This window comes from Dromiciops gliroides, chromosome 5 (assembly GCF_019393635.1).
Source record: "Dromiciops gliroides isolate mDroGli1 chromosome 5, mDroGli1.pri, whole genome shotgun sequence".
In the NCBI taxonomy this organism is placed as follows: Eukaryota; Metazoa; Chordata; class Mammalia; order Microbiotheria; family Microbiotheriidae; genus Dromiciops; species Dromiciops gliroides.
The window spans coordinates 292,190,580-292,218,513 of record NC_057865.1 but is presented as its reverse complement, the minus strand read 5'-3'; the positions used below and the strand labels follow the sequence as shown (position 1 = coordinate 292,218,513).

The following is a 27,934-nucleotide window of genomic DNA, read 5'->3' as shown; positions in this document are numbered from 1 at the left end:
GGGCGGGGCTCGGGGGAGGAGCCGCGGCCAGGACCCCAGGGCCCCACGAGACTGGTCGGGGGGCGGAGCCACCTGCCGTCCCGGACCCAGTCCGCTCCCACGTCGCGCGTCCGTCTGCCCACCTCCTCCGCTTCCTCCGTCTCCGCCAACGCCGGCTTCGTGTCGCGCGAGCGCGAGCCCGAGCCCGAGCCCGAGCGCGAGCCCGAGCCCGAGTCCGAGCCCGCGCGCGAGCCCGAGCCCGCCGCCGCCGCTCCAGAGCCCGCTGCTCCGGTCCCTGCCGCCCCGGCCCCGGCTCCGGCCCCGGCCCCGGCCCCAGCCCCGGCCCCAGCCCCAGCCCCGACTCCGCCCAACATGGACAGCCGCAAGCTCAGCGAGCTCCAGGCCTTCATCAGGCTCTGCCAGCAGGACCCGGGCCTTCTGCACACCGACGAGCTGCGGTTTCTCCGGGACTGGGTAGAGAGGTGAGGCGCGACTGTGGCGGGGAGGGGACCGTTGGAGAGCGGAGGGGGCGTCGGGGCGGAAGTGCGTGCGGGGCGCGAGGGGGCCGGGGGGGGGGCGACGAACAACCGCTCCGCCTCGGCCTGGAAGGATGCCCCTAGCCCGGGGGCAGGGGCGCGCGTGCCCGATGGAGCGGGGGGGGGGGGGGCGCCCTGGCCTCGAGGAGGGAAAAGACCCTGAACGCGCGAGGGGGAGGGGCGCGCGTGCCCGATGGAGCGGGGGGGGGGGCGCGTGCCCTGGCCTCGAGGAGGGAAAAGACCCTGAACGCGCGAGGGGGAGGGGCGCGCGCGCCCGCCCTGCGCAGGGGGGAGGGGCGGCCACTTCTTTCTCTCCTGAAGGGGGCCTCCGGGCCAGGTCCGGTTATTTCCGGGCACGTCTTGTTCTCTCCGGCTTTAAGTGCCCCCCCCCCCTCCGAGGGTGGGGTCGGCTGCCCCGCAGGATTTGGGCAGGAGGGGAGGATCCGCGGGCGAGGTGGGCGGGGCAAGGGGCCCTGCGGACCCGCTTGTGGGGAGTCGGGCTCTTGCAGGTCACGTGCTCCCGTTTTTCGCGGGAGGTAACCGCGAGGGCGAGGGCCTTAACCAAGGTCACCCGGGGGGGAACCCGCCTGAGTCTTTGGAGCGCCCCGGCTTCCAGTCTCCCTCGTCTATTTACTCCCCCCCCCGGACCCTTCAGCTACAGCGGCCACACAATATAAGGGCTAGGGCCTGGACCTAGCATTTCTCCGCGATCTCCCTCCATCCAGGCAGGTGTGTGTGTTAGGACTGGGCATTGAACCCTGGTCTTCCTGGCACCAGGCCTGCTTTCTCCTCTACCCTGAGGCAGCCTTGGCATCCAACTATTGCCAATGTTTTGCATTTCTTTATTGCTCAGCATTGAACTTGAGGTTGCCTTGATGACTTTGGGGACTTTATATCCCAGCATCTAGCATGGGTCTAGCGTTTGCTTTTGCTTTTTTCTTAGCATTTAGTATTGCCTTAATGAATTGTTGCGAATGAACATTTAAGGAGCACTGGAGGTGCTTGTAAAGGACTTTTTTCTTTCAAAAGGATTGCTAGAACGGTGGTTGTGAGCCAGTCACAGTGCTCAGCATTTTACAAATATCTCATTTGCTCCTCACAACAATCCTGAGAAGTCAGTCTTATTATCCGTATTTTGCAGTTGGAGGAAATTGAAGCTGAGGTTAAGTGACTTGCCCAGGGTCACACAGCTAGTGTCAAGTGCCTGAGGCCGGATTTGAATTCAGGTCCTCTTGAATCCAGGGCAGGTGCTTTATCCACTGCACCCCCTAGCTGCCCCTGAACTCAGTTCTTTTTGACTTGGGGCCTGTTGACAGCACTATGAAGCTGCACTTTATGTGCACAACTGTGATTTAGCTATGATAGTAGGGTAGCAAAGTGTCCTTGGTCACTCACTCAGCCTTTCCCAAGGTTAGGTTGCATTTCTTGCCCAAGCTGAGTATGATAGCAAGATGCTTGTCCTTAAGGAGCCCAAACTGTTTTGGGGTGTGAGAGTCATCGTGTCATTGGCTGCTGCCCTGCAAGCTTGGTGGCAGCTGATTTTAGGCCACTGGACAGAGTTCAGACCTGAAGCATGTCTGACCCTCTCCTCTCTCTCTCTGTGAGGATGTTGAACACTGTCATTTCTAGGGAAAAATAGCAACTTTTCTCTTTGGCAGCTAAAGTCTTTCACAATCATACTGAAGGACTCCCTTTCCAGAGGGATTTGACATTACTCTCCAAACAGATGTGCTGGCCAGGTAGCTCTCCCCAGCTTCCCTTCAAGACTCCATGGGATTCCTGGGGAAACTTCCGTCCTCTCCTCTCTTCTTTTGTGTTTCTTTGATCTGTAATTTTGTATTGAGTATAATTGTGAATTCTTTGAAGGAAGGGATGATTTTATTTTATTTTATTTTTGTCTTCAGTGTCTAGTATCGGGCTTAGTAAATTTTTTTTAATTGTTCAGGGTAAACAATACTGGGCCAGGGAGGGACCAGAGACCCTGGCTGCCACTTTAGAGCCCAGATTTGTGGTCTTTTGTCAAACACTGGCTTTCTGGACATTGGTTTCCCTTTCAGCAAAACGAAGGGGTTGAACAGCATACTTAATGTGTAAGGTTCATCACATCTCTAACATTTCAGAGACCCATGTGGTTTGATTTCATGTTTAGGAAGCTTGATACTTCCAGGATATAGCATTCGATAGCTGTAAGAAGTTTTAAGCGCCTGTTGGTCATGGGAAGTTATTGTCTTTTAACTATTTTTATTGCTCCATAGTTTTCTGCTCTGTCATCCAGCGTCATTTGAGCCATTCCTTGTAGCAGCACCAACAACAAAAGGGACAGCTAAGCATCATCAACAAAATAACCCTGTCTCTGTCGTCTCCCCCTCAGTCTGCTGAGAGGAGTGACTGCTTGAAGAAACAAGTGCTTACAGTGTGCCCAAGGCTGTGCCACACACTGCAGTACACAAACACTTAGCCTCTGCTGTCTGACAGCCCCATTCTCTGTCCCACTTCGAGGTCCTTGGGGTGCAGCTGCAATGCATATGGCAAGGCTTCTTCTGCAACCCTGTTTGCACTGGTAAAATGGTAGCAGTTTCTGATGTTAACGAGAACTAATGTTTTATAGCACCAGGATTGGTCCTTGCAGTTAAGCTGAGCTCGGTGGCCTTTGGGTATTGGGTTTCCATTTACGTTATTGTAAATCTGTATGTTGGTTCTTCTGGCTCTGCTTCTTTCCCCATTGTGCCTCCAAATCATGCCCCCCTCTGTCTGTAGACTTCTTCTCTGCTTGAGCTTTGGGGCTCTCACCAGCTCCCATGGCTTGAACTGTCATCTCTCCAGAGAACTTTTTGAGGTCTCTCTAGATAAACTTGGGTTGGAAAGATATTGGGAGCCCTTCTGTTGTGTCTCTTAGTAGTAACTGGGAGCATTTTTCTTGTGCCTGTTGATAGTTAACAACAAAACCTTGTTCATGTCTGTTGACCACTTGTACCCTTAGCTCTCTGGCTTCTATTTCTGGCTATTCCCTTCATGCCTTGGGTCTTTCCCAGAAGTCTCAGGCAGAGTCTTTTAATCCACTTGAAAGATCCTCCAATTCTACTTAGCAAAGAAAGACACAGAGACTACACGGAGATTGCAAAACCTGGTATTATTTATTTATTTATTTATTTATTTATTTTAGTGAGGCAATTGGGGTTAAGCGACTTGCCCAGGGTCACACAGCTAGTAAGTATTAAGTGTCTGAGTTCGGATTTGAACTCAGGTCCTCCTGACTCCAGGGCCAATGCTCTATCCACTGTGCCACCTAGCTGCCCCCAAACCTGGTATTTTTAAAGAGGAAGATGAACCCAGGAATGTAAGACCAGCAAAAGGAAGTTAGTTACTGAAAGGACATGGGGCATGTACAATTTTTGGCTCTTAGCACAAGCTGTAGTAAAATTTTTAAACCACATTTTTATTGATGCTTTTACAAAAATAGTGCTATCACTTTCCAACAATTTCCCCAGTCTACAGTTTTTTTATGCTAAAATTAGTCTCTGATATTTTCACAAGGAAGCTTTTGTCTGTAATTTAACTTATCGTGAGATTCTGCGCATGTTCTTTTAACATTCTGAAAAAGATTATTTCCATTTTTCATTCTTCAGAAATATCCAAATATTTTACAAATTCCCCACATATTAAGGAACAGGGAAACAATAGACACTACCATTTGTTGTTTCAGTAACAACCAACCTGACTTTCTATGGATTTTGAAATTTTTAAGAGTTCAAAATTTGAAGAGACTTTTTTTTTTATTCAGATACTTAAATGGATTTGTGATCTCTTCACTTAGGGTCTTTTCAGAGATGCAGGTGACAACTCATTCATCCCTGCCCAACCCACCTGAGCCTTGTCCATATCCTTCCGGAAATTAGGCAAAGGAAGCTCCCTCAAGGTGCTAGAAGCCTTTTGTTTTCTGCTGACATCCTGTGGAGTTGCTAGTTGGGTACATAAGATAGCCTGCTCATCCAGGCGAGTACCTTTCCATCCTTCTCTGTGTGGTATGTTTATCTTTCGTTCTTCAGAGGTGGTGATGGCCCACGTCCCGTTTCCGTGCAACAGCCCTGTTCTAGTGATTAATTTTTAAAGATAGGCTTTTGCTGTTATGGGAAACTTGGAATAAGTAAAAGGGTTTTACAACTTACTGGAAGTAAAACAGCCCCTCTTCATTTTCACTTTGGCTCAGCTCATTCATTGTCCATCTCTAGTGTCTGCCCCAGATCTAGAGACACTGCATTCCAATTCTACAAGGTTAGAGGCCTGCTGAACTCTGGGCAATAGACTTTCTTTACCCATTTGATCTTTTCCTGTGTGGACAAACAGGGTAAACCCCTGTGAGCTTGTAATCAATCACCTGTCATTCTTTGTAAGATTTGTAAGGTTTAACAAGTTTATATTTGAACCCACTCACATTATTGCCGGCTAAAGGGCTTTCTGATCTCTTCTGGTCTAATTGTAGCAACTGATATACATTAGTTTAGTTTCTGGATGAAAGAGTCAGTTTTGCTGTCACTTCTGTTGTCCATTGACCATATTTGAATTTTCAGTAGCTTGTTGAAATATTTCTTCATAATTTTGTATGTCTTATTTTGTTATTATTTTTCTCATAATTGTATTTGTTGTTAAAGTCTGATTTTAGTTCTGGTGAGTTAATGGTTCATCTTTCCAGAGACGTCAAGGATAATTCCCTTTTTCTCAATTGTCTTTTTGCCTATTAAAATGGTGGTTTTGTTTTGAGGATCTTTGCTGGGCACAGTTCTTTTTTTGAAGAAAGCATGAAGGATGAAGCTTCTTCTATACAAATTAGACAGATTGTGTGGTTTTGGCTCTCTCATTTCTTTCTCCTAAACCATGCTTTCCTATGTACTTCTCCCACTCCTCACCTTTATGCAAGGAAGCCCTGAAGTATTCCAATCATTCTACCACTTCATCTTCAGCAGCTGATGTTGGCACATCGGCTGCATTGGTTGTCCTGGTGACCATTTTGCAGACACCTCTTGTTAGTGCTGCAGTGTTTGATGACCACAAATTCTTGTTGCTTTTGAGTGTGCAATAAAACCTGCTATTCGGACTCCTGGTGTTGCCTCTCCAAGCAGTATTTGGGGAGTATGGCTTAATTTTTAGTAGTTTAGGCCACAAACATGTTAAGCACTTAACAGGTGCTAGGTACGGGCTTGAATACCAGCAGTGGGCCCCAGCCTAGGGACAGTAGGCCTTTGGGTAGGAGCCCTCTGTTATTTCAAGGGAGCCAGTGGGCAATGAGGGTTAAGTGATTTGCCCAGGGTCACACAACTAGTAAGTGTCAAATGTCTGAGGCTGGATTAGATCCTCCTGAATCCAGGGCTGGTGCTTTATCCACCGTGCCACCTAGCTGCCTCCCCATATTCTTTTTTTTTTTTTTTAAATAATCCATACACTGGATAATCTTTGTCAGGAAGATGGGAACTGGACATTTGATGTCATTGATTGAGTGGACTCCCAAATGAGGAAACTTCCTCTCAGTGCATGCCAGCACTTTCCATGTAGCTTCAAGAGTTGTTTAGGGGCTTGGGAGATGAAGAGACTTCCCTAGAGTGTCAGTCAGTCTCACTGTCCCTCCCTCTCCATCCCACTTCCCTCTCACCTCCCTCCTCTCTCCTTCTCTCTCCTTCTCTCTCTCTCTGTCTCTCTCTCTCTGTCTCTCTCTCTCTCTCTCTCTCTCTCTCTCTCTCACACACACACACACACACACACACACACACACACACACACACACACAGTCAGGTGGAACTTGAACCCAGGTCCTTATAACTTCACGGTCAATGTGCTCAAGCTATGTCTCATGCTGGAGTGCTCTCCCTCTCTCCCTCTTTTTTTCTTTTTCTTTTTTTTTGGTGGGGCAATGAGGGTTAAATGACTTGCCCAGGGTCACACAGCTAGTATGTGTCAAGTGTCTGAGGTCAGATTTGAACTCAGGTCCTCATGGATCCAAGGCTATCCACTGTGCCACCTAGCTGCCCTCTCTCTCCTCTTTTTTCTTTTTTTTTTAAAGTGAGGCAGTTGGGGTTAAGGGACTTGCCCAAGGTCACACAGCTAGTAAGTGTCAAGTGTTTGAGGCTGGATTTGAACTCAGGTACTCCTGACTCCAGGGCCAGTGCTCTACCCACTGTGCCACCTAGCTGCTGCCCCCCCCCCCTTCTCAATCACACACCACTGTTGCCACTGGGAAGAGTTAATACGGATCCTTTAAAAGCATAGGGAATTTGGGTAGAGAAGCGAGCTGTGTAGACCTGCACTTGAGGAAGTCATTTTCTCCTCAGTCACTGCATCTTCCAGGATCTCCTGGACTTCTGTGTGATTATTTTTCATCAGTCAGCAAGCACTCTAAGCACTGGAAATGCAGATCCTATCAGAAAGAAAGACAGACTCCAGCCTTGAGAAGCTTAAGCCTAATGGGAAGATGGCACCCAAAGGGGGTCCCAGCTAGCTCATGCTAGAAAAAGCCCAGGGAGGCAGCAGGCGGGCCTGTGCAACATCTTGGAGGTGTAGCTTCTGAGAAGCAGCAGCCCTTCAGAGGAAGAGGTAGAGGGCACGAGGCCGAAGAGCAAGAACATGCTGGAGCTTGTTTAAAAATCCTGTCCCGGCTGTTGTTCCTTCCGCCTGATCACGTCAGCTGGACCCTGGATACAATACAAGAGTCTTTCGTTCTTCCCCTCCAATTCCCCTCTCCCCTTAGCCCTCCGCCCCATTCATCAGCTAACCGTACCTCTTCCAGCCCTGAGAAAGTGGAGCTGATAATATTACTAGTAGGGTTCAGATCGGCATTTAAGACTTGTAAAACACTCTATTAAGGGTGTCCCCTTTAGCCCCTAACAGTCTTGTGAGGCAGGTGTTTATGGTCTTTTGCAGATGAGGAAACTGAGGTACGGAGCATTGAAGACACTGGCACATCTAGGGCCAGACCCACTTTCCCTCTATGACCCCTCTGTATTCATTTCCCTCAAGGTACACTAAAGCGCGTCATTTGTTTCAATTGACAGGCATCTATTTTCTCTCCCTCCCCCAAATAGAGGAAAAAAGGAAGAACAAAACCCCTTTATTGTAAGCTTAGTCGAGCAAAACAAATTCTTGCATTGGCCACATCCAAAACTATGTAGGTCACAGTCTGCATTTTTGAGTGTCTTCCTCCCTGGCAGGATGGAGGGGGCTCCTCGTCTTCATCATCAGCCTTCTGAGGTCGAGATGGGCTCTTCAGTCATTTGGTTGTTTGCCTTTATTTTCCTGCTCACTTCCTACAGGTTTTCCTTAGAGCGCAGTAGTATTCCATTCGTTCAGACGACATCATTTATTCAATTCTTCCCCATGGATGGGCACCTCCCATCTAAAGCGCTGCTGGCGTATTTTTGTGCGCACAGCCCTTTTCCTCTTGCTCTGGTGTCTTGAGGACAGGCCTAGCAGTGGTGTCACTGTCAAAGGCTGGGCCACAGCACAGATCCTGCAGCCCCCCCATCATTGTCATCTTCCTTCTCAGTTAACTTCTTCCTCTGTATCCTTGCCTTGTTTCTAGCTCTGAGGAGCAGGTGGCTCTCCTCTGGGAATCTGTGCCATCCAGCATCCTTTTTCTTTTCTTTTCTTTTTTTATCAGTTAATACTATTTTTACCAATTACATGTAAAGACAGTTTTCAGCATTCATTTTTGTAAGATTTTGAGTTTTAGAAGTTTCTCCCTCCCTCCCGTTCCTCTCTCCTCCCAAAGACAGCAAGCAATCTGATATGGATTACAATCATGTTAAACACATTTCCACATTAGTCATGTTGTGAAAGAAAAATCAGAAAAACGGGAAAAACCACAAGAAAGAGAAAACAAAAAAAGTGAAAGATAGTGTGTCTCCATCTACATTGAAGCTCCATAGTTCTTTCTCTGGATGTAGATAGTGTTTTCCATTATGAGAATTTGGCATTGTCTTGGATCATTGTATTGTTAAGAAGAGTTAAGTCTTATAACAGCAGATCATCACACAATGTTGCTGTTACTGTGAACATTATTCAGTGTTCTCCTCGTTCTGCTCATTTCATCAGTTCATATAAGTCTTGCCAGGTTTTTCAGAAGTCAGCCTGCTCATCATTTCTTATAGCACAATAGTATTCCATCACATTCACAGACCATAACTTGTTCAGCCATACCCTAATCAATGGGCTCCCCTCAGTTTCCAATTCTTTGCCACCACAAATAGAGCTGCTATAAATATTTTTGTACACATGTGGATCCTTTTCCCTTTTTTATGATCTCTTTGGGATACAGACTTGGTAGTGGTATTTCTGGGTCAAATGCAGTTTGCCCTCTGAGCATAGTTCCAAATTGCTTTCCAGAATGGATCAGTTCACAACTCTACCAACAGTGCATTAGTGTTCCAATTTTCCCGGGTCCCTGCTAACATCAATCATTTTCCATTTTTGTCATATTAGCCAATCTGATAGGTATGATGTAGTACCAGAGTTGTTTTAATTTGCGTTTCTCTAATCAATAGTGATCGACAGCATTTTCCCATAGGACTAAAGATAGGTTTAATTTCTTCATCTGAAAACTCATATCCTTTGACCATTTCTTAATTGGGGAAAGACTTGTATCCTTATACATTTGATTCATTTCTATATGTGTTTGAGAAATGAGGCCTTTATCAGAAGCACTGACTGTAACAATTGTTTCCCAGCTTTCTGTTTTCCTTCTAATCTTGGTTGCATTGGTTTTGTTTGTGCAAAAACTTTTTAATGTAATCAAATTGACCCATTTTGCATTTCATAATGTTTTCTATCTCTTGTTTGGTCATAAATTTTTCCCCTCTCTATGGATCTGACAGGTAAACTGTTCTTTCCTTTTCTAATTTGCTTATGGTATCACCCATTTTGACCTTATTTTTGTGTAGTCTGTGAGATGTTGCTCTACAGCATCCTCATTTCTATGGACATTTTTCCTGTTGCTTAACTTTAAGAAACCTTAACTTGACTTCTAGATGCCTTGAGGTCTCTTCCCTTTCACCTCAAACCCTCTAGAAAACATTGTTTTCACTCTTTCACCACCTCCTCACAGCCCAACCCTACTGCTTGGCTGGAACAGCTCTGACCTATTACAGAACAGCCCCCACTCCCATCCCCCTCCATCCCTTCTACTGGAAGCCTTTGCCAGTCTCCTTTTCCCAGACTGGAAAAAGTACAGAGTAACATGAAGGAAAGCTGTTGGATAGGACCTAAGTCACTCAAATGAAAAATAGGAAGTCCTTACTTATTGTGCTGAGTGCCTGGGCTACAGCTTCATAGACCAGTAACGGCCCCTGGCCTCAGGGAACACACATTCTAATGGGAGAGACAACACATAAGGAAGGTTTCAGCTGCCAGTCAGCTGGGCATGTCCCATGGTCCTTGGGGTGCATGCACAAAGCAGATGGTCAGGCCTTATCCTTAATGTCATTGCCAATGATGAAATCATGGTACTTTCTGGTATTGGACTGTGGGCCAAGGACATTGGTGATAAGAACCCTCCTTTCTGGGTGTTCTGGAGCTGTGACTGCAGCCCCCGCAGGAAGGAATCACCCCCAGGCTCCATCTCCCCAGGGGTGGCTTCCCAGGATGCTGGTGGATGGCACTGGTTGGTAGTGTGGCTATTCCCAAGGCTCTTGGCTCAGGTGCCTGGGCTGTTTCCATTAGGTTCCGAGAGGGGATGATGGTCAAGTTGGGAGGGGAAGAGGGTAGCCTGAACTCTAGCCTCTTTCCTTTCCTCCGGCATGCCCTGCTGCTTCAGTGAGGCTGGCTGGCCCTTTCTCCACAGGGAAGGTGCTTCGCAGGGAGGTGGTCGGAGGAGGGTGGGGAGGGCTGCAGTTTGTGGACCTCGTGTGTCCCTCAGATTATTGCTGCTAGTGGTGAGGAAGGTAGCTTCTTTCTCTGTAATGATGTTTCCTCTTAGTGATTGAGGGGGGGCTGGACTGGAAGGAGTAGATGGTTCAGGAAGTGGGGTGCGTTGGTACAGGCCCCTGGGCTCTTTTGGGGGGGTTGGTTTTTTTGTTTTTGCGAGGCATGCGGGTTAAGTGACTTGCCCAGGGTCACACAGCTAGTAAGTGTCAAGTGTCTGAGGCCGGATTTGGACTCAGGTCCTCCTGAATCTAGGGCTGGTGCCTTATCCACTGGGCCACCTAACCGCCCCCTGGCCCCTGGGCTCTTAGCATCTTCAGAGCCCATGGCAAGGTGGTGGCCCTTTGACTTGCCTCATCTATCTTGTCTCTCTGTGTGTCCATGGTGTTGTCTTTGCACAGTTTGCTGAGCTAGGACCAGAAGGAAAATGGTACTAGTGGAAGGAGTTCATGAAACAGTCACATTGGGTCCTTGGGATGGAATCGCCTGAGACATCTGGCTAGCATCCTTCTCTGCTTGCTTTTTTTTCTTCTTCAATTTCATAGGCATTTATAAAGCGCCAGCTGTGTGCATGGCCTGCTGTCAGGTGCTCATGAAAACAAAACTAAGAAGTGATTCACAGCTGGGGACAGATCACACATGAAATTTTCCATTCAGTCAGGGCTGCCTCTTTAGGGAGGGATTGAGAAATTGGGATGGTTCTGGCCATGAGTCTTCACCTATTTGGAGAAGACCACATTTGGCCTTGAGGAAATTAGACTAGGCTGCCTTCAATCTGGATGCTCTTCTTCCTGACATCACAAGCCCTCTCACACCCCAGAGGTTGGTGGCCATTCCCTTTTGTTGTATACTGCAGAATATGCTGGCCTGCAGTCATGTTTGAAATCCTTTGTCACTTGACATGTTCGTGCTGATGATTATCCAATCATAAAGGAATGGTCAAGTGATGATTCCTGGATGCTATGATTTAACAATATTTTTATTCATATTTTCTGATTTTAATGTTACCTTCCTTTTCAAATGCATCCCTCTCTCTCCTTTCCAGAGAGCTGTCCTTTGTAACAAAGAATAAAAAGGAAAGGAAGCCAGGGGCTGGGGTCAGCCAAACTAAACATCGAATAATGTCTCAGGTGTTCCAGGGCCTCCCCTGCTGGCCTGTGCAGAGAAGGAAGGGGCCATGCTGGCTGTGCATGGCATTTTATCTACTCTTTTGGGGTCCTGATGTCAGGGAATGTTTATTTACTAAATCCCTGCTGTGACCTATTGCAAAGCACTGGGGATTCAGAGGTGAAATGCAGATCACTTCTATGTAATTCCTTTAGGTTGACAAAACCCTTCTCCCTCCACAACAGCTCTGGAAATGAAAAACTTCCTTTCCCTCCAAGGGCTTACTTTAATAGGAGAGATAAAAAACAGATCAATGACTACCAGATTAGATGCCCTCACCCAGAAAATTCTGAGAGGGACATCTCCCTGGAGGGCTCGATCACTTCTGCTGGTGGCTGGGTTGGTTACAAACCAGGGAGGACTTCATGGAGGACTCGAGTTGGTTTGACTGCATTGGCATAAATTTGTGCCATGATCAGAAGGACTTTGAAGAGATGCTCATCATAGAAAACCTGACCTTTCGTGTCATGTTTAAGGGGTACAAAGAATTTTATTTTCTTTGATCCTCAAAAGATTTCATAAGGTAAAGATAATGGAATCAATTTCTTGCAGTTTTAGAGATTAAGTAGAAGACTCAGCTTCCCAGGACCTCACAGCAAGGACCTGGGTTCACATCTGGCACTTCATACTTCCGCTGTGTGTTCTTGGGTAGTCCTGTGTACACTCTCAGGGGCTCAGTTGGCTCATCTGTAAATTAAAGGGGTTGGCCAAGATAAAAGGTACTTGGAATCCCTTCTCCTTTCATAGCACTGATCCCCTAACTCCACCCTGAGCCTTTGGGCTCCAAATTCAGTGGTTTTTCCAAGTATGTCCCACGTCTTGTTGGAGTGGTGGGAAGAGTATGGTTATGCAGAAAGAAATAGGATGAAGAAGGAATGAAATGGTCAATCCTGTCAAATCCTACAGAGGTCAATGGAGATAAATACTTGGAGGTGGAAGGGGGAAGACAGTTGGAGAACCTTCTAGAAATGACCTGTGCAGTTAGGTGGCACAGTGGATAGAGCACTGGACCTGGAGTCAGGAAGACCCGAGTTCAAATATGGCCTCAGACACTTCCTGGCTGTGTGACCCTAGGCAAGTCACTTCACTGTTTGCCTCGGTTTCCTCACCTGTACAATGAGTGGGAGAAGGAAATAGCAAACCATTCTTTGCCAAGAAAACCCTAAATGGGGTCAAGGAGAGTCAGATGTGACTGAAAAACAACTGAAATAATTAGAAATGACCTTGGGGGATGGATTAGACCCTGTTCTTAACAAGTTGAAAAATAAGTGTTTAAGAAATTTGGTAGCATAGAATGCTACATTGGGCTGGGCTGGGGTAGAATTTAAAACTCTACATTGGACCTTAGGAGGTCATCCACTCCAACCCCTGCATAAAGTATGAACCTGACTAAGACAACTTACTGCATTTTGGGTGGCTCTTAATTTTGTATTAAGGAAATTTTACTTCTTTTGGATCCCATTTCCTCTCCCAATATATCAGATGGTCCTTAATTCTGAATAGCTTGATATTTTGATTGTTTGAAGGGATAACAAAGGTCAAGGCAGATTCTCCTCCCCCCACCCCAAGTTATAGGAGCCTAAATCGATAAAGAAGCTCTGTTCAGTATACAAAATAAGTTATTTTTGTCGCCGTTTAATCCATTTTCAGTCATGTCCAACTTTCCATGACTGCATTTTTTTTCTTGGCAAAGATACTAGAGTGGTTTGCCATTTCCTTCCCTAGCTCATTGTACAGATGAGAAAACTGAGGCAAACGGGGTAAAATGACTTGCTTAGGGGTCACAACAGCTAGAAAATGATTGAGGCTGGATTTGAACTCAGGAAGATGAGTCTCAGTCCTGAGTCCCTACCCATTTAGCCACCTTGCCAGAAGTTCTTATTCTGTTTTAGATATGTCAGCAATAAGACTAAAAAGTGTGGGGGAAATGGTTGAAGCTTTTTGCTTCTCTGTGGGGTAATCAGGGAAAAGCTAAATGTGTATGACGCACAAGTGTTTCATTTAGTTTAGGTTTTACAGTGCGTGTGTTTCTGCAAGGGTAACCTTCCCCCCCCACACACACACAATGATATTTAGCTTTGGGGGTACACCCATGATAAAAGGGGGTTTTATGGCATTAACAAAATGCCAACGGAAACAACTGCCATCTGCATAGTAGAATAGAAAACCGTGATTGCACAGGGAACTTGGGCTCTTTTTGCACAGCTTGACTTTCAAGTATATAAACACTCCCAGTGTGACTTTCTGAGCCATCCCATCTGGCTGTGATTCCTCCCAGGTATCCAGTTCCTTCGTAGTACGGAGCTGCTTCTTGTCTTTTTGTTTTTGTTTTTTTTGTTGTCGTTGTTGGAGCAGTGAGGGCTAAGTGACTTGCCCAGGCTCACACAGCTAGTAAATGCCAAGTGTCTGAGGCTAGATTTGAACTCAGGTCCTCCTAAATCCAGGGCCAGTGTTTTATCCACTGTGTCACCTAGCTGCACCCATAGCTGCTTGTTGTCAACTATAATAGCATAATACAACTATTTGTGTTAAGATATTTAATGAATATTTTACTAAAATTCGAATTTTCTTTCTTTTTTTCTCCAGTATGGGTGGTAAAATTCCACCTGCTCCACATAAGGCAAAATCAGAAGAAAAAATCAAGGTATGTACAGATTAATTCTACTTTGATCACTGTGAGTACAGCTAACTCTGGCATTCTTTTTTTGTTGCTGTTGGTTTCTTATTTTTGAAAAAATGTTTTATTCCATCAAGATCTGCCTCCCCAGCACCCCCTCCCCTAAATTGAGAACCCAACCCCAAACTCATTGTACACATGTATGGTCAGTGAAAACAGATTTCTATTTAGCCACATCCTGAAGATATTTGTCTCATGTCACATGCTCAGTCCTTCGGTTCTCTCTGCTGGGGCGGGTAGACTATTCTTCATTATTCCTGGAATCCTGGTTGGGCGTCAGGCTGTAGAGTTCTGCCCAGTACTTGTTATTCCTTCCTACTTAGAGATCATCATTTGTTTATCTGCTCTTCAGTTTATGGGCGCCCCCTCAGATTGCCACCTCAAACAGAGTTAGAAGTGTTTTTGTCCAGCCTTAGAATTTGACCAGTTCAGATGAATGAAGTGAAGTTCAAGTGTCAGCCCACCTTTCCCCACCCCCTTGTGTGGATGGCACTTGTGTACCCTTGCTGTGTGAGATGGTTTTTCCTAGCCTCTCTTATCCTCCCTTCAAGATCATCAAGACATAACAGAACCACTCCTAGACCCTGGCTCATTGGACTCCCTCTGTGAGCCCTGATGATTATGGGGTTCACAGGGACCCATGTATCCTCTCCCTCTATCCTTGTTTGTTTGTTCATGTTGACCTTGTTGTGTTACTCTTCAGTTGTGTATGTGAATCTCAGTTTCTCTGCAGCTATGGTCTTTCTATCAGGAGGACTTGGAAGTACTCTGTTGTATTAAAAGGTCCAGCTTTCCCCCATAAGATGATACTCAGTTTTGCTGGGTCTGTTATTCGTAGCTAATGCCCATTTCCTTTGCCTTTTGGAATGTCATATTCCAGGTTCTCTGCTCCTTTATAGTGTGGCTGCTAAATCATATGCAGTCTTGACTGTGATCCTCTATACTTGAATTCTTTTCTTTCTGGCTGCTTGCATTAATTTTTCTTTGACATGAAAGCTCTGGATTTTGGCAGTGATTTTTGAGAGGGGGTGCAATGAGGGTTAAGTGACTTGCCCAGGGTCACACAGCTAGTAAGTGTCAAGTGTCTGAGGCTGGATTTGAACTCAGGTCCTCCTGAATCCAGGGCCAGTGCTCTATCCACTGTACCACCTAGCTTCCCCCTTTTTTGAGGGTTTGGTTTTTTTGTTTTTTTGAGGAAGGTGACTTGTAGATTCTTTTTCTACTTGGTCCTTTGGTCTGGGCAGTTTTCTTTTTATTAACATTCATTTTTTAAAATTTTGAGTTCAAAATTCCCTCCCAGCTCCTTCTCCAGCCATTGATAAGGCAAGCAATATATCATTTATACATGATGTCATACAAAAGAATTCCATGTTAGCCATGTTGCAAAACAAACGAGTAAAAAGTCTACTTCAGTCTGCATTCAAGAGTTCATCGGTTCTCTCTTTGGACATAGGTAGCTTTTTTCATCATGGATCCTTGATCATTGTGTTGATTCGAGTAGTTAAATCTTTCATATTTTATCATCACGGTGGTATTGCATAACCTTCCTGTGTCCCAGGCGCTCCTGCCTGACACTGTTCCCAATGTCTTCAGGCCTGTCTCCCTTTGCCAGCCTGGACCAGACAAAGGACTCACAGGGACACTCTGGATTTCTTCATTAGGATTCATTCACTTCTGTTGTATTTTCTGGCTCGTTCTGGAAGAATTGTGGACAGGAGCTCAGCTTCCTTTCTGTTCTACCCTCTTTGGGTTTCTTTTGGATCTGTTTATCTCCCCCTCCTTACAGTCCTAAAATTGCCGGTGTGTTGAATCTAAAACTTCTACCAGTTTTTTAAAATGAGAAAAAAATTGTTATGAAAAATTCTGACTTGACATCTGGCATTTATGAGAGGGAGGATAAGTACTTCGGCAATAGCCACTGTACTGAGCACATTACAAGTATCTCCTTTGCTGAGACTACATGAAGGCTTCATAGCCTGTGGATAATTTCTGGGCCCAGTGTTAAATCCTGGGCTTGTTAAACTGGAATCATAGAGCATTTTGGAATTAAAGAAGGAGAGTCTTCAAAGATTGAGTTGAACAAATTTTCTGCTTCAGTGACTTTTTAGTGCTACTTCTTTTAAATGACCAGCCAGGATTCTTCCCACTATGAAGTGTTGCCCCTGCCTCCTAGCACCTACTTTCAAGTTGTGTGAAGAGTCTGTGAACTTTGAAAGTTACTGGGTACAGTCTAACTTTGTTGACCCTTCTTTTGTCAGGAGGAAAAAACTGAAAGTAAGCAGCCCGAGGAATCCCCCAAACTAGAAGAGCTAGAGAGTGAAGAAAGTGACGTAGGTGAGGAGGGTGTAGTCACAGGGTTCACGAGGTGGTGGTGGGAACCCATAAAAGCATCTGCCAGGTGGCTGATAGCTTGTCTTTTCTTTTGCCTGCAGAGATCGATAATGAAGGAGTGATTGAAGCAGATACAGATTCCCCTCAGGAAATGGGAGATGAAACTGCCGAGGTGAGTTCAAGAGCATCCCGAGATTATTTCTCCATGGCTGGTCGTAGTGTCACTACTTCCCTGTCTTTTCTCTGGTTCTGAAAGATAGGTGGGATGAGCATCAAGCACTTACTGTATGTTAGGCACTGTGCTCGGATATAAGGACCAATGAGGTGGGGGAGGGGGGATGCCTGTTCTGTCAGGGAAAGAGCAAGTGCCCATCTGAGTAGCCTCAGAATAAGTACGGGGTGATAACTATGGGGCAGGAAAGACTTTGTGTCGAAGGTGTGGAACAGGGTTGGAGGGAGTAGGGATACCCAGGCCTTTGTGACAGCAGACATGGGAGTCTGGGGTAACGTGTGAAGAATAGAGGGGAGAGTGGCTGGTAGAGTCATCTAGAACTAGGCTCTGAAGAGAGGTGGGACCCTGCTGTGCAGTCAAGCAGGAATTTGTCGTTTTACTCTTGAGATGATGGGGAGTCTGGAGTTCCCGAGTGACATGTTCACATCAGACTAGAGTAGGGAGAGATGTGAAGAAAGGGAAACCGATCGGGAGAATCATTGCAGTAGTCTAGGGGAGAGGTGAAGGCCTTCAGCCTGAGCTAAGACGGTAGCTGTGGGAATAGAGAGAAGGGATCAGATTCAAAGAGTATTGTGGAGGCAGAAAATTGGGCAAGATTTGGCAGCAGCCCGGTTTTGGATGCAGGAGAATGAGGGATGAAGTATTACACCAAGGTTTCAAATGAACCTAGATAGGGAGGGCTACTGTCCCTTCGAGAAACGAGGGTGTCAAGGAAAACCATCCTGAACTCTGTTTTGGACATGAGGTTTGAAGTGCTTCTGGGACATCTTGTTGCAATATATCCCATGGGCAGTGGGTGATGTCCTGGAAGTCAGAGGGTGGCACAGCACACCTGTCCATAGGGAAGATATGATAAACCAACCAAGTAAACTGGAGAGGATTTTTTACTGCATAAGCCAAAAATCTAAAGCATTTTGAGATGGGTCAAGAAAGGTCCTAATGATTAAAGAACACGCTTTTAAATCTGGTAAGAAGAAGAAAAGGCTAGTGTAACTGGTACTTCTCATAGATTTTGTTCTTAATGGCAAAAGGAGAAAGACTTGGATACTGACAGGGAAATTTTTTAAAACCCTGGTGGGGAAAACAAAGCACCGAGCAAAAAGCTCATGCAGGGCAGACATTACAGAACCTTACTCTCTGCTGCCTGAAAGCATGACAGTTGGGGGACGTGGTGGGGCCCTTTACTTTTCCGTAAGTTTGTGACTTTTTTCATGGGCAGAAATGATCAGTTGTGGAGCATGTATATCTAAGTTTTGATTCTCTCCTTTCCATTTAGCAGTTAGTTACTTTTTCTCCCTTTTCAGAAGGACTTCCCATTTACTCACTCATAAACACTTCAAGTAGTTTGTTCTCTAAGTCTGGCCCAGGTGAAAGTAGAGGTCGGGCTTGAAGTCCCCTCTTCTCTGCTCCAGACCAGAGATGATTGATTCTCTTATCTTTCTCTAGATAACAGATGAGATGATGGATGAGGCCAATGAAAAGAAAGTGGCGGCCATTGATGCCCTCAACAGTGGTGAGTAGTGGGGGCTTCTCAGATCCTCCTAGAGGTACCTGGCCCAGACTTATGCAGGTGCACAGGAAGAAAAATGTCAGGTCTTTTCCCCTCCCAGTACTTTTGGGAGAGATCTGGCAATTTGGTGTGTGAGTGAATCTCTGAAGCCACCAGAGGGAGGAAATCCTGTGTTTGGAGGCACATTGGCGGGCTTTCTTTTTTTCAAGATGGTGGTGATACTTCTGGACAGAGGGCGATGATGTTTGAATATAGGCCTCTTTTCCATCTTCACTCCCCCTGCACCGCCCTATCCAGGGCTGGGTAGTTTAAAACTCTGTGTCCTTTCCCAGATTCCCTTAATGGTATATCTGCCTAGTTTCCAGCAGCCTTTTTTGGGGAGGGAAATGGACAATCACAAGTATTCGCCCCATGGGGGCTTTAGATGTACCAGTTCAGGAGACCCTGAAGCAGACCTGTCTCCTTTTCTAATAGCCCATTTTGCACATTGCTCTAAGGAACCAGTAGCCTTTTTGCTGGGCATAAAAAGAGTGTAAATGACGATTCTAGATGCTGGCAAATTCATATGACAGAAACACTAACGTGGTTTTTATTTTGTTTTGTTTTGACTAACCTGGTTTTTATGTTTGATTTTTGCTTTTCCCCTTGATGATTACTTCAGGTGACCTTAAGACCGCCATTCAGTTATTCACGGAGGCCATCAAACTGAATCCCCGTTTGGCCATTTTATATGCTAAGAGAGCCAGGTATGGAGCCCCAGGACATGAAGTAGTGGGGGAGGGGCAGGGGGGGGCCGAGGTTGGGGCTTTCCTTTTCTAGTTTGCCTTGCATTGGGAGGAGGAAGTTCCAAATGGGCTCTTCTTTGTAAGCTTTTCCTCTTGTGGTAGTGACTATTGTATCAAGCTTTTGTGGAATTGTGTTTGAAAATGTCTAGAAGTTTTATCTGAGAAGAATGCTTTCTAATGCCACATCTCTCCTCTTAGTATCTTTATAAAACTGCAAAAGCCCAATGCTGCTATTAGAGATTGTGACAGAGCGATTGAGATAAACCCAGACTCCGCCCAGCCCTACAAATGGCGAGGAAAAGCCCACAGGTGAGAGTGGGAGTCACTCTGGGCTGGTGTGTTACAACCTCTGTAACTTAGTCTCATTGCATAGTTGGATAGACCCGTGGAGAAGGAGGAGGAAGAGGCTCACCACAGCCAGAAGCCACCTGGGACCCTTCATCTCGGCTTCACCCATTTATCTCACCCTTCTAGGAGATGGGTGCTAGAGGCTTTTTCAGTAAACTAGCCGTACCCACTTAACCCAGTTCCACACATTCTGCACCTACAATGTGGTACATTGATGGTGAAGAATTCGGCCCCAGCCTTGGCTCTGAGGTCTCTTTTGTTTGACTCGTGTTGGGGCATCTCCCCAGTAGTAGTAGAGCATCCAAGGCCAAAGGGCTTCTCAGTTTTGTGACTCTTCCGCCTCTGAGGCTCGATGAGGCTGATGTCTATTTTTTTTGTTGTTGTTATTTTGCTGGGCAATGAGGGTTAAGTGACTTGCCCAGGGTCACACAGCTAGTAAGTGTCAAGTGTCTGAGGCCGGATTTGAACTCAGGTCCTCCTGAATCCAGGGCCGGTGCTTTATCCACTGCGCCATCTAGCTGCCCCCTGATGTCTATTTTTAATGCAAAAACCCCTTTGCTTACAGAAAGCATATTTCCTTTGGATTGGTTTGTTATGATAAGCTTGAGAAAGAACTGACGCTGGTACCAATCACATTAAAAAAAAAACTGAAAAATAAGTTTTCATTGTCAGTTCCCTGAAAATCACTCTGGCTGGGAAGATTAAAACCATCTCATGTTTTTTTTCATAACCCCGATCTCTGCTCTATTTTATTCATGAAAACCTGAAATAATAAGAAATAATTTTTCTTGTTTAGTTTTCCCTTTAAACAGTAGACACTACTGAGACCAGAAATAACACCAGTTATTTTTCAGTTACGTCAAAACTTGAATCCAACAATGTAGTTAATGTGAGGGGTAAAGACCACCCAGAGACACAAACGAGCTGTGCTTTTGATTCTTACCTGGCTCATTTAGGTCATCAGGTTTATCCTCTTGGTTTGTTTTGGACTGAAAAGCAGGTGGGGTGGCCCAGTGTTTGGGGGAAGGGGGGGAAGAGATTGCAGAGAGAAAATGGGAAGAATTTCTCAATTGTTCAATCCATTGTAGACTCCTTGGCCACTGGGAGGAGTCAGCCCGTGATCTTGCCATGGCTTGCAAACTGGACTATGATGAAGATGCCAGTGCTATGCTGAAAGAAGTTCAGCCGAGGGTGAGTGAAGACTGGTGTGGCTGGGCAACGGTCTACCACATCCCATTTGCTAGAAGCAGAAGCAGCTCAAGGGAGGCTAGTTCGGGTAGCAACCAGATCTCCCTTGGAGGGGGAGTGAAGGAGCTGGATACCCACATGCCTGCGGCAAGATTAGAAGAAGCAGGAATGATCCAAGAGCTAGGTGATGGGCGACTCAATGGGACATCCATCCTGCCCAGGGGGACGGGACGGGTGGTGCCCCACATTGAAATGATCACCAGTGGGGTGTTGGCATGTGCCTCAAAACCAGATTAGGTTTGGGTTGTTAGATTTAGGAGGCTGGGGTGTTTGTGACTCCCCTGGTGAGAGTTCCTGCAAATATGGCTGATGGGGCAAACCAAGGACCAAGGTGACCCTGGGCTGCCAGCTTGTAGAGGTTCAAGTGTGACTAACATGAGCTTGTGACTGCAGTTTCTCCCAGCGATAGTAGCTTTCTCATAAATAGCTTATACAGATGGCCAATATAATATTGACTTCATTTGTGGGAGAAAAATATATTTCTCTTTCCATTCATTTTGTCAGGCCCAGAAGATTGCTGAGCATCGGCGAAAATATGAACGAAAACGTGAGGAGCGAGAGATCAAAGAGAGGCTAGAAAGGGTGAAGAAGGCCCGGGAGGAACATGAGCGAGCCCAAAGGGTAAAGTCTTTGAACCAAAGTTTTGAGATCAGGCCCTGTCATTGATGTTGGTCCTCCACATAGGTCCACAGGACCATAGTGATGCTGTAAAGAATTTTTTTTTTTTTTTTTTTGGTGAGGCAATTGGGGTTAAGTGACTTGCCCAGGGTCACACAGCTAGTAAGTGTTAAGTGTCTGAGGCTGGATTTGAACTCAGGTACTCCTGACTCCAGGGCCGGTGCTCTATCCACTGCGCCACTTAGCTGCCCCTGCCGTAAAGAATTATTAACCTGAGTGGGTGTGGTTTATGTCTACAGAACTTCCTTAGTGAGTGGGTGGCTCCCACCTTAGAGGAGAAGGAAGCTTAATCAACCTCTTCCCATGTGGGGCAGCTTATTGATATCTTTCCAAGACAGTGATTTTCTGCCCACTGTTGGACCAGTATCTGTTCCGGGCAGTAGTGTAGGATGATCACTTAATTCCAGAGCAGAAAACCTCAAAACTTACTGCCCACCAAGTTAAAGTTTTTCATCCCAGAAGGTGTTTTTCCCCTTGTTTGTCTCATGCTTCACTTTTGCCATTAGAAAGAATCCTAACTGTGTCACTAGTTTCTAAGTGCTCCTCCCTGAATCTCCCACTGCCTCTTTATGTGGAGAACCAGGGGCCACAGAGAGCCTGACACCGGCATGGGGCATCATGCTCTGCTGACGTTGAAGAAATTTGGGTCTCTTAGAAGCACAGATAAGTTTTGCCAAATGTTTGTTGCCCAGGCTTATGTTTAAAATTCAGTTGAGGGGCAGCTCGGTGGCGCAGTGGATGAAGCACCAGCCCTGGAGTCAGGAGGACCTGAGTTCAAATTTGACTTCAGACACTTAACACTTACTAGCTGTGTGACCCTGGGCAAGTCACTTAACCCCAATTGCCTCACCAAAACCAAACAAAAAAAAATTCAGTTGAACATATATATGCAGTGGTGACATTTTTTGGTGGCTTTTGCTTCAGTTATTTTTCTTTTTCTGGTCTTTACACTGGCCTCTTGGAAATTCTGCTGTTAGATAGGTTTTTATTGTTTTCTTCTTTTGCGGGGCAATGAGGGTTAAGTGACTTGCCCAGGGTCACACAGCTAGTAAGTGTCAAGTGTCTGAGGTCAGATTTGAACTCAGGTACTCCTGAATCCAGGGTCAGTGCTTTATCCACTGCACCACCTAGCTGTCCCCTTAGGTAGGTTTTGGGGGGGGGGCGGAATGGGGGTTAAGTGACTTGCCCAGGGTCACACAGCTAGTAAGTGTCAAGTGTCTGAGGCCAGATTTTGAACTCAGGTACTCCTGAATCCAGGGCTGGTGCTTTATCCATTGCACCACCTAGCTGTCCCCCCTTAGGTAGGTTTTTAAAAGGGGAGTTTGGAGGCATTTAAAAATCCATGAACTAGCAATTTAGCACCTACTGTGTACCAAGGACTCTGCTGAGTGCCTGGGTATACAAAGACCAAAAAAAGAGCTCCAGCCCCAGTATAGCTTATATTCTACTGGGAGAGGCAGCAGCACTTTGAGTATATTAAAGAATAAATACAGAATGGTTCAATACAAGGTGGTTTGGATGTTAAGGGAAGGACCAGCTTCCTAGTGAAGTGTTACCTGAGCTCTCTCCCCAGTTGAGGCAAGTGAGTAATGTTAAGGTAATTTTTCTGGAATGATGAACTTTTTCTTTTTTTCTTTTCACAGGAGGAAGAAGCCCGGCGAACTTCAGGAGCCCAATTTGGCTCTTTTCCAGGTACCACCCGATAAAAAATTTTAAATGCCAGTGTTTTGAATTGTGGAAGTGTATTTTGTTTCTTGGCCACTTGTGGAAGAATATTAATCTCCATTATTGTAATTTTTTTCACAAAGATTTCACTCTCACTGTGTCCTTTCCAACATTTATATTCTTAAATTCTGTAAAAGTGTCATACAATTTTTGAATTTTAAGGACCTTTGGGTCACCTCGTCTGATCCTCTCATGACAAATGAAGAAATGGGTGCCCAGAGAGAAATGAAATCAGAAGTCACACAGCTCATGGTAGTGATGAGAGTTTGTGACTTCCAGTACTGAATTCTTATTACTGGGTTTGCCAGGGATCAATAAGTAGACATTATGAAAATGCCAGTTTTTGTGAACTCCAAGAAACCTTCAGGTTGTTGCAGTGGAATTTTCTTGTGTATGTATCACTGGAGAGCATGGGCTAAGTTTATAGGATTTAGAGAAGAGACAGTTGTGCCAGAATGTGCCAGTTATGTAGTCTTACATCTCAGGAAAAGAGGGCAGAAAGCCCAGCTTGAATTTGGGGGGGGAGCCCAGAAAGCTTAAATGATAGCCAGGTTAATTTTTTCTGAGCAGAGAAAGTCTTGAAGTGAATCTGATATTTTCCCTGGGTATTTCAGTGACCTACCTTATGTCTTGCTGAGGCCAGGCCAGGGTTTCTCAGAGGCAGAGACAAAGATAACCAACTTCTGCACCTCCTGTCAGAGGCTCCAGAGCTGGGAAGGGCTTTAGATCATGTGACCCCCTCAGTCCCTCACAGACAGAGGAGCAAAGTGACACCCAGAGAAAGAAAGCAATAAGTGCAGGGTCATGTGGATGGAGTAAAGTTCAGAACCAGGATTGGAGCTTTGGTCTCTTTCCTCCCCTTCACATTCCATGCTGTTTCCCTTGTGCCGGGTTGCTTCTATAACTTAAAGGAAGCATTAAAGCCCCATGGATTGAGATTGTATGAAATTCCACTGGCCTTCTGCAATTTGGATTAGTAGTGATAGAGTGCATAAGGAGCAGTTCCTAATTGATGGTAGCATTGAAGGGGACAGCTAGGTGGCTCAGCGGATAAAGCACCGGCCCTGGATTCAGGAGGACCTGAATTCAAATCTGGCATCAGACACTTGACACTTACGAGCTGTGTGACCCTGGGCAAGTCACTTAACCCTCATTGCCCTGGGAGGGTGGGGGGAAGTAGATGGTAGCATTGAAACAGAAGACCTAAAATGTGAACGAAGAATCTAACATTAGTGGAAGATGTGCCATGTGGTGTGAGCCGCCATCTAGCTGGGTGAGCTTCCGTGTGTTGAGGAAAGATGAGAGTATAAGGAAAAGATGGTGAATAAAGAGACAGTGGGGACTCATTCAGTAGGCTTCTTGGCTTCTATGTTCATAGGAACTGTGGAGCTACTTAAGGTGCCTTGAGTTGTGATTTGTTGAATCATAAGGTAGAATTCTGGTGAATATTTTGTTGTAGAAACTTGAGCAGAGAAAAATCTGTCTGAAACAATCAGTATCAATCAAATTACTTGGAAAGTCCAAGTCTCTTGTCCTTGTTCTGAATGTCTAGGCCAGCAGGGCGAATCTGAGGGCACACTTGCCCCAGAACCTTCCCTCTTGAGTGTGGCCTGAACCAGGTTTAAATGGGACTGGGAAGTCAGTGCAGCATAGGTCATGATGCCTTTTTTTTTTTTTTTTTGGGTGGGGCAATGAGGGTTAAGTGACTTGCCCAGAGTCACCTAGCTGCCCCTTAACGATGACTTTTTATAGCTGAGTTAGTATGCAACACATAGGGATCCTTGTGTATGGTCTTTCTGTGAGTCAGATGCCCCAGGCCAAGGCCTCAGGATAAAGGCCTGTGATCAAGAGAGTATGGGAGAGACCCATAAACTGAAGGCCTAGTCATTTCTGAGTAGCAGCCTTGGATATGGTCAGTTGGGGGGAGGGCGAGCATTCCTCTCTTTAAAAGCACGGCCACTGTTATGTGATTCTTTTTTGTTTTGTTTTCTTCTCATTTTGCAGGTTTCCCTGGAGGCATGCCAGGGAACTTTGGAGGAGGTGGCATGCCTGGCATGGGAGGGGCCATGCCTGGTATGGCAGGAATGCCTGGGCTCAATGAGATTCTTAGTGACCCTGAAGTGCTTGCAGCCATGCAGGTAAGACTTATAAAAACAGGCCATCTACCCCACTAGGTGTAGGTAGATCAGTTTTACTTGTTCACATTAACAACTAAACCATTCTAGGAATTTTGCTTTTCCTGTTGAATGGCTAATTTATCATTCAAGGAACCCACAAAGTCCCCCACTGTGCATGGGGGTGATTTTTTTGAAATTTTATTTTTTTGGTGCAGGGCAATGAGGGTTAAGTGACTTGCCCAGGGTCACACAGCTAGTGAGTGTCATGTGTCTGAGACCAAATTTGAACTCAGGTCCTCCTGAACCCAGGGCCAGTGCTCTATCCACTGCACCACCTAGCTGCCCTCAAGATAGAGAATTTTATAGTTTAAGGCTGTTCTTTCCCTGCAGGTGCCTGCCTCCACCCCCCACCCCCACCCCCCCTTGACTATGACTAAGGATCTTACCCATCAAAGACTAGCATGCAGAGGTAGCATGGCTTCTAGGCCCTGTGTACACAGTGTGTTACTGAAGCTGTCCTCCGCTGCTTCCCAGTGGGCAGAGGTGTCTCATGTTACGTTCAGCCTAGCCTAGCCTGGAGACATCCATCCATCACCAGAAGGTTGGCCGCCCTGCCTCATTCTAAGCTGTTTTCCTGGGGGGTGGAGGGACTGAGTGGTCAGGGTAGGGAAGAAGGAAGGACCCTGGATAAATCAGAGCCCTTCTGGAAAAGGGTGTCGGTTGGCACAGAGCTCTTTAGCTCGTTCCCTTCTAAACTCATTGTGGGTTAGGAATACCCACTTTTCTCTTTGTGTTCCTTATATGTTCTACAATTATTTAAGCAGCTTCACAAATGGTGGGTGACAGAATAAGGTGTCAGCTACATTGTAAACGTCTTGGCTCACATGAGGGAATGTTGAGGTTTTCTGTACTTGTCCTTTGCAATCACGGTGTTCTGGTCGTGTGGCATGATTGAGATGAAGGAAACCTTGGAACCAAAGTCTACAAGATGGGTTGACAGGAAACAGCTCCTAAAAGAGGCCAGCAAACGAAAGCTTAGTGTGGGGGGAGACAGAAGGGGAGCACTCAACCCAGTGGTTGTACTTGGAGGTGGACGGCACCTGTTTCTTGTGGGATCATTTGTTCTTTGTCACCTGTAAGGAGAAGCTGATTTTTGAACCCAACTGAAAACAGAGGGGCCAGCTGGCCACAGTCTGACAGGATGAAAAGGCAGCAGGATCTAGACGGATAGATGGGCTCATTGGGGACTTTATTCCAGGCTAATGCATCTAACGTGTGGTACGACTTTGTTTGCAGGACCCAGAGGTAATGGTGGCGTTCCAGGATGTGGCACAGAATCCCGCGAACATGTCCAAATATCAGAGTAACCCAAAGGTTATGAATCTCATCAGCAAATTGTCAGCCAAATTTGGAGGTCAAGCATAAATGTCCTTTTAACAAATAAAGCCCTTACTGACGGAAAAACAACCCAGATCACTTAATGGACCTCGCAATAATATAAACCAAATGTACCTCTGACCTTCTGATGAAGAAAACTGGGGGGGCCTGGAAGATAATCCACCCCCCCCCCCCCATGCAACAGGAGCATTTTACAGTGATTGGTTGGCCATTAGTCTGTCAGATGTTGTCCTACTCTGAGTCACAAACTTAAACAAAAGCATTTTCCAAAACGTTAAAATTACTTAAAGGAGAAAGGAAAGATAGTGCATAAAGTTATTTTCTTCACTGATCACTTTTGGCTTTCCCTTGGACTTGATTAGATTTCAGGGTGAGGAAAAAGAGACTTATATTAAATGTTTCTGACCCAGTTATGGTAGAAAATTGGTCCAGTCAGAGAGAGGTGAATATTCTGCATTTAACTGTAAAGTTTGAAGTGGGTTCATGCCTATTGGGATCTTTTTTTAATTCTGACACACTTTTTAAAAAATGCTTCTTTTCATGGTAAAACCAAATGTGGGACCACCGATGATACTTGGTCAGAGCCAGTGAGGGCTGGCAGCGGTGTTGCCAGGTGTTCTCTCCTATGTCCTTGTGGAAAGGAATGAAACAGTCAGACCCTGCATTGTGATGAGGGCATGCGTTTTGGGAATGCTTCTGGGAGACTGGCTCCCCACCTTGGAATCTTGATTTCTCTGTCCAGCACGTCACCGTTATAGTTGGTATTTGTGTTTAGGAAAGGAAGAAGAAGGGTCCTTTTCTTCTTGGATGTGAATTGTTCTCCTTTCCTTAACAAGACACCTGGCCCCCTCTTGGGTCTGTGCTTTCATTTGTTTTCCGGTCTTATTTTGCCCTCATTTTATTAGGCAAAAATAGCCCTCATACAGTCAGTATTTCTGAAGGCCACCATTCATATTATACTTAATTGTGCAAGCATCGCTGAATGCTTGGTTTAATGTAAAATGCAAAACTGTGTTTCTCCATATAGGCCAATGCTCATTTGGCCAAGAAATTTCATTTTTATTCAGTGGGACCCTGAGCACCCCAGCATTACTTATTTTTCTCTACCCAGAAGGAGGAAGTTCCTGGTTTTCTTTCTTTTACTTGGGAAATATCCCTTGACAATTACATTTGCATTAATCTTTCCATTTTGGGGAAGGAGGGCATGAGGATTGCATTAGTGGATACATAATAAACATGTAGGTGAATGTGGCTATATGATTCAATATTAAACACGTGATTTATGACTAGATTAGATTTG

General features: G+C 45.7%; 1 protein-coding gene across 2 annotated transcripts; it reads left to right on the top strand.

The window, feature by feature from the left end:
- Positions 1 to 50: 50 nt before the first annotated feature.
- ST13 (ST13 Hsp70 interacting protein) lies at positions 51 to 27,925 on the top strand. 2 transcript variants are annotated; one of them, XM_043969333.1, is made up of 12 exons: positions 51 to 461; positions 14,172 to 14,229; positions 16,521 to 16,596; positions 16,695 to 16,765; positions 18,272 to 18,338; positions 18,997 to 19,081; positions 19,319 to 19,429; positions 20,557 to 20,659; positions 21,221 to 21,337; positions 23,038 to 23,086; positions 25,124 to 25,257; positions 26,533 to 27,925. In XM_043969333.1, the coding sequence occupies exons 1-12, from the start codon at positions 352 to 354 to the stop codon at positions 26,659 to 26,661; spliced, it is 1,110 nt and encodes a 369-aa protein (XP_043825268.1). In that variant the 5' UTR covers positions 51 to 351; the 3' UTR covers positions 26,662 to 27,925. The 2 variants fall into 2 exon arrangements, with proteins under 2 accessions (XP_043825268.1, XP_043825269.1); XM_043969334.1 differs by lacking the exon at positions 51 to 461 and adding an exon at positions 1,155 to 1,244.
- The last annotated feature ends 9 nt before the right edge of the window (positions 27,926 to 27,934 follow it).